Source organism: Sciurus carolinensis, chromosome 13, assembly GCF_902686445.1.
Source record: "Sciurus carolinensis chromosome 13, mSciCar1.2, whole genome shotgun sequence".
NCBI lineage: Eukaryota > Metazoa > Chordata > Mammalia > Rodentia > Sciuridae > Sciurus > Sciurus carolinensis.
Genome location: NC_062225.1, coordinates 49,771,723 through 49,778,105, shown reverse-complemented (window position 1 = coordinate 49,778,105; position 6,383 = coordinate 49,771,723). Strand labels below are relative to the sequence as shown.

General features: G+C 38.7%; 1 protein-coding gene across 1 annotated transcript; it reads right to left on the bottom strand.

Annotated features, from left to right (window-relative positions):
• Positions 1-955: 955 nt before the first annotated feature.
• Positions 956-3,063, bottom strand: LOC124963284 (rab GDP dissociation inhibitor beta-like). Its single transcript, XM_047522912.1, has one exon. The coding sequence runs from the start codon at positions 3,061-3,063 to the stop codon at positions 2,080-2,082; it is 984 nt and encodes a 327-aa protein (XP_047378868.1). The 3' UTR covers positions 956-2,079.
• Positions 3,064-6,383: the final 3,320 nt, after the last annotated feature.

Here is a 6,383-nt window from a genome sequence, read left to right as displayed (position 1 = left end):
CTCACAGAAGCAAAGAATAGCATAGCTGTTGCCAGAGGCTAGGTGAGAGGGGGAAGCAGAGAGTCACTAATCAGTGGGTACAAAATTTCAGTTATGCCAGATGACAAGTCCAAGCGATCTGTCGTACAACATGTTTCCTATATTAGCAATACTGTATTTTACACTTAAAAGTTAAAAGGGTAGCTCTCCTATGAAGTGTTTCTACCAAAATAAAATTTTAAATATGATTCATATTTTTAAATTAAAAAAGAAAAAAAGAGAGAAAACCAGTGTGAATGTTCTGCTCCCCTGGAAATGAGACAGATGGTTAACCATGAGAGTTGCCTGAGTAGAAGTGCAGGCAAGGCCTATGCAAACTCTGCAGGCCAGATCACTCTTCAGATTTCATTTAAATAATTTGTAAGACTGATCTGATGCTTTCTAATGTCTACAACAAACCCTCGAGCAACTACAATTAAAGCAATATTTAGTGGAGCTGCTGTCTTTGGGGCTGGGAGGGTTGGCGTTGTGGGGTGATTATCATTTCAGAAAAAAGGAGAAGAGGAGACTCGCCCTACAAGGATAGATTGCTTTCAAAAGTCAGCACACTGGTGCATGCAGAACTTGTTTGCCATCTCCATTATCTGCACCGAGGGAGTGTGGCTTTGGCCATATTTGTATGATTAAGGAGCTAATGAATCACCTTGCAGTAGCTGACCTCTGAATTAGAACTGCTTGATGGTTCCTATCAGAATCGGTAGTTTGCAAAAAGCAGCTACTGATATGCTGTCAATGCAATAAGTGATGCTTCCTAGGAGCTTGGACCAGCATGCATTAAATAACAAAAATCTTAGTGGTGTGTCAAAGATGTATAATATTTATAATTTATTTATAAATGAAGATTTTAACATATAGAGTGTCTTCAAAGTACTGTCTGATTGACAGTATTATTCTTTTTTTTTTTTTTGGGGGGGGGGGGTTCCAGAGTTTGACTTTATTTTGCAGTACAGAAATCATTTGGAGCCATTTTGGGATAGACATCATTGAAGTAGAGGCTCTGTCAAATCAATACTGCATTGCAGCTTGGTCCATTTGAAGAAGCCACACCTGGGATACAAAAGATGCTTCCACATTTTACCTGCTTTTTAATGAAAGGTTCCTTTCCCCTTCTCATCAATTTTATTATGTTAAAAAACCACATACTGGCTTCCTCCAAACGAATCCCTAAGTCTGGAGTTTGGTTAGAAGTTTATGCCCACATAAATCAAACTTTTGGCTATGGTATTTGGGCCCTGCCATAATACTTAACACAAAATGTAGTTATAGGGAATATTCAATTTAGAATCTCCTTAATGTCAAGATGGCACACAAATTGTATGAATCCAGCTCTTGAGCAGAAGAAGCACACAACTGCGAAATCTACCCTGATTAAAAGATACAAATACTGTATCAAGTTCTCTGTATTGATATCACAATGTTTAAAACTGCTCCTTCACTAGAAAAAAAGCCAGTTCAGTTAAATTGAACAGAATGTGGTAACTGGCCAATTCTGAATAGCCACTCCATGAAAACAAGTTAATACATGATATTAGAAAGATGAAGGGGAAGAGTATTTACTGATACAATGCTCTTCAATCTCTCCATTTTTTGATTACAAAAGCAGGCCTTACAATTTTGATTTCATACAATATGCATTATTTGTCAAATATTAAATTTGTCCTAATTAGATATTAATGTGTACTGCTGTTAGTCTTCCCCATAGATGTCATTTTTCTTGCGCTTCATTTCCTCAAAATCAAACTCAGATCCTGTCATCCTCTTATAGATGTCTTTAATGTCATCACAGGTCGTCTCAAAGTGAGTTGTGGCATCATATGTGCAGAAAATAAAGATCTGGCTCTCTTTTCCCAAGTCTTTTGGTACAAGGAGGTCACTGATGCTAACAAATTTTTGTTCAATTGGTTCCAAGAGTTCCAAAGCTGGTCTGATTTCTTTTTCAGGTTCCTTGGTTTCCACAGTTGTACTAACAATGGCAATGTACTTTCCTTGCGCTGCCACGTTGTGTACAGAGGAGATCATGCAAACGTAGATATCAGACTTTCAATTGACTTGGTTCTGTGGAATAATGATCTGACAGGAATTGGCATCATTGGTGTTCTTGATGGGGTGGCTGAGGATGCATATAACTCTGATCACCTGGCCCACTTTTTCTACCCGATCTTTTACATAGCTGGGGTCACAGATGAGCTGCTTACAGCGAGCAATCTCTCCTTCAGACTTTACACCAACCACTTTTCCATTTTGCACAATGATTTCTTCAATTGGTTTATTCAACATGTAGGTACCTCCATAAATAGCACTCAGCCTTGCAAATCCTTGTGGCAACTCTCCAAGGCCATAGAGTGGATAAAGGTATGGGCTTTTACCATATCTTGCCAAAGACTCACTGTAAAGTTTAATTCTATTAATGGTTTCACAACATGGTTGATCTAAATAATCATCAGTTCTGTAAAGTGCAAGAGCATGACCAGTAAAATCTATAACATCTTGGCCCAAATCAAATTTCTTATACACATCTCGCATCGTGGTCTTCTTAGGATCGATACCCTCAAAAGTTCTAGGATCTTTTTCATCAAAGTTGGCAACATACACTAGGAATTTTCTGAAGCGACGCTTTTCAAACAGTCCCATTAAACTAGATGCCAGGGCTTCTGCTTCAGTGGAAGGAACCTTGTAGGTTTTTCCTCCCTTATAAACAAAGCTCCCTTCAGTCACTTTGAAATCCAGATATCGAGTGACCTCTGTATAAAGCAGCATCTTAACCAGCTGACCATTAGCCATAAGAAACTTGGGAATTAAGTCAACATTCCAGTCTCTTCCTCTCCCCATTGATGCTGGTGGTGGTCCTGGTAATTTAAATCTTTTGTATAAATCCTCCAGTGGTGTTATAGATGCACTTTCTCCTCCATAATATGGGTTTCTATCCATATGAAGAACCTTCTTTCCATTCACTGACATTATTCCAGACACAATACATTCCGTCAGGCCGGTGCCCAGCACGATCACGTCGTACTCCTCATTCATGGCGGGGCAGGGCGAGGACCAAGGATCCGAGGAGAGAGAAAGCGCAGAGGCTCTGCAGCCACCCCGAGGTGGGAAGGTGCTCCGGCCGCTGAGGGAAAGGGAAGAGCATAGAAGAGGTAAATTGGAGCTGACGAGGAGGTGAGGCCCACCGCCACCTCAGACGGGAAAAGCGGAGCTGGGCAGGGCGGGGAGGGAGGGCCGACAGTATTATTCTTAATAGCAGCGTCAATTATTTTTCAACTGCTTTGTCTTGAGGTCCCTCTTTCTAACATAAGAAATTTTGACACTATATTCATAACATAAGAGACCTTAAAATACGATACTATAAGCACCATAGTCCCTTATTGACTTAAATGAAATGAACTGTAATATTTAAAGATACAATATTCATCTTCTTAGTGCTATACTAAGTTGGAAACTAGAAAGGAAAACAGGTTTCCAGTCAAGAGTAGCTCTTAGTTTTTCATATTCATGAAAGTGAGAGTCCCACACTCTTCACAACTTCAGGTAATTCATCAATGAAATGAGATGAACATCACTCTTGTAGTCCCCTTTCAAAGGTTGGATAGGAAATTGCATGTAAAAGACCTGGCAATAAGGAATGCTCATTTGACAAATATGTTTTAAATCTAAATTTGTCTACTCTTAACTTTTCAACCTAAAAATACAAATAGACACAAAAGTATTTCTTTTGACTTAGAGAGGGCAGCCTCATGACCTCGATACCCTTCTTGTCTTGAATCTATTTATCTTTTCCTAATCCCACACAATATCTATTTTCACAAATCACTTTATTAAACATTTCTACTTTTTGCAGAACTGAAATATCCACTTACTATCAGAGAAAAATACAAAGGTGTAATAGGCATTAAAACAGAAGTTTTCTAAGAGTGGCAGATATGACTTACCCACATTCTTGAAGCATATAGAAATGTACACATAGGAAGTGCTCTGAGACATCTGTTGTGAAAAGGGATGCCTTTCTGAGCATCATCCTGCAGGTTAAGTTCACTAAATTCCCACACAATGTTTTTGGAATGATCAAATGAGAGAATGTGAAAATGCTGCAAATGTAGCTGATCTATATGTTATATGTTATTTGAATCACTGACTTGAATCTCAATCTTTGCCCAAACAGCCAGCAAGCTAATAAAAACATCCATTGTCAAAAGTGTCCAAATCAAAATGTATCTACCATACATTAAGAATGTTCATATGGGTGATTTATACTGTACTGTACCTGGGCTCTTATAAATGTTCATGTATCTGCATCTTAGGTAATCTGTATCCCTATTTGAAAAATCCTATTTGAAAATTTCCAACCTGCCCTGAATTTGACCTACATTCTGTAACCAAGACAAGGCCTGATTCTGAGTCACCAACTACCTACACACATCAGTAAGAACCACGTTATTAAGACAAACTGCTAATGCTCGATCATATTCTATATTCAGAACATAACCTTCACAACTTCCACAGAGTAAGAGGGAATAAAAACTGACCTGACCTGACAGTTGAGAACAGAATGTGGGGGGAAGCCTGGTCTCTTTTAAACAGATGTTTCATGGTTTATTCCTCCTTCCAGAAGATCACTGTGAACTTTAATGTCCCTCTCACATTATTTCTTAGAATACATCTAAGTCTTATAACTTCCGCTATGGTTTGGTCTACAAAAATTTTGTGTTTATCTTCAGTGGTTGCTGATTGGCTCAACCCAAAGCCAATCCCAATGGAAGTTGGTTTCCTATGTGCAGGTTGAAGTTCAAAAAGCAGTTGACACTCAGATGGCACAGGGCAGCAACCAGTCAGGAAGGGTGTTGACCCCAGCACCTGAGCTGGGTTTGGGGGACCATCTTGCTCTGGTTCTTGTTGGTTAGTTCTGGAAAGTAGCGAGGGGCAAAGTTGCTGTGGTGGGACCAGGATGACCAGTGAGTAATGGACCACAAGCTCAAGATAGTAGCTATTTACCAACAAATATGGATGTAGTTTGATAACAAACAGTAGGGTCATACCAAAGCTACCTCTAAACATGTGCCCTACATATATGGAAAGTTGGAGAAATAAAAGACCCCAGTGTGCAAGAACTTGCTTAAATCTCTCATCATTAAAAGATGCCATCAGGATAGAATTATGGAAGTCATAAAATATCTAAGTGAAAGCAAATTACTTGAGAGAAAAACTCCATATGACTTTGGGATCTTCTATCATATTGGTTCCTGTTAGCTCAACACACAATCAGTGGACACTGGAAAACTGACTAGAGCTATGTGAGACTAGAGGAATTTCTGACCTAGAGATCTGCAGAGCTGAGGAGAACAGGGTGGGTGTCAGAATTCTCATATGGTCTAAAGTCCTCAGCAGCACAAAGAATATATTTGTTGTCACTCAGCTGACCCACATACCTCTTCCTTCCAAAGAGTTGGTACAAGGTTGTGCTCTCAGGACTCAACCACAGTCCCAAGCTGATACCATTTCTGGTTTGGGTTTTTCCCCCATTCTTCTTAAGTAAAGATAAGTGAGCAAATTAATTCAATGGTGCCAGACCTTCTCTAACCTTTTTAAAAGATATACTGATCGATAGTTATTTAAAGGCAGGGCTTTTAATAGCTAAGATCTCTTACAGAAATTTAGATTTCCTTGTAAGCAACACATCACAGCATTTATTTTAAAGCTGTTTAAGGAAGTGGCTAAACCAAACCTGTGAAATAACCACAGATGGATAGAAGAAGATAAAAAAATGAATGACCAAATGCCCAGTCTTTCAGAGCCATATAAATGAATCACTACCAACGAAAAGTGGATTAGATGGTTTCATAACCCACATTCTGCTTTGAAGTAACTATCCATTTGCACAGTGAGCAGAAGAGTAAAGGGACCTTTTGTCATTTGATAAAGCTTGTGAGCATTTGGATCTTTGTAAATGCACATCTGACAACAAAAATAACTTTATTGTAGAATTGCTCTGGTAAACAAGTGTTCTCATGACAGTAGGACAGTTTATAATCTAATTAAATGCCATTCTATTGGAAACCTTTTTCTCCCTTGTATTTGATCCTAACATCATATTACAAATTCTTTAATATTGATTATTTTTCTAATGAGAGTATTGATCCCACCACGTAGGTCTCATCATTTTCCCCCAATTGAAAAATGTAAAATCTCACATACCCAACATACATGTAGATGAGAATACACTCTCTCTTTCCCTTTCTAGAAGGGGTGTGTGTGCTTTGGGGTGCGGTACTTAGAGGTTGATTCAGAATGACTAACAAGAAAAATTGAGAAATCAAAACCAAAATAATCTTTTAATGTAGCTTTCA

What these genes read in the sequence shown, in the direction of transcription:
- LOC124963284 (XM_047522912.1), bottom strand. Translation starts at nt 3,063, where the DNA reads ATGAATGAGGAGTACGACGTGATCGTGCTGGGCACCGGCCTGACGGAA.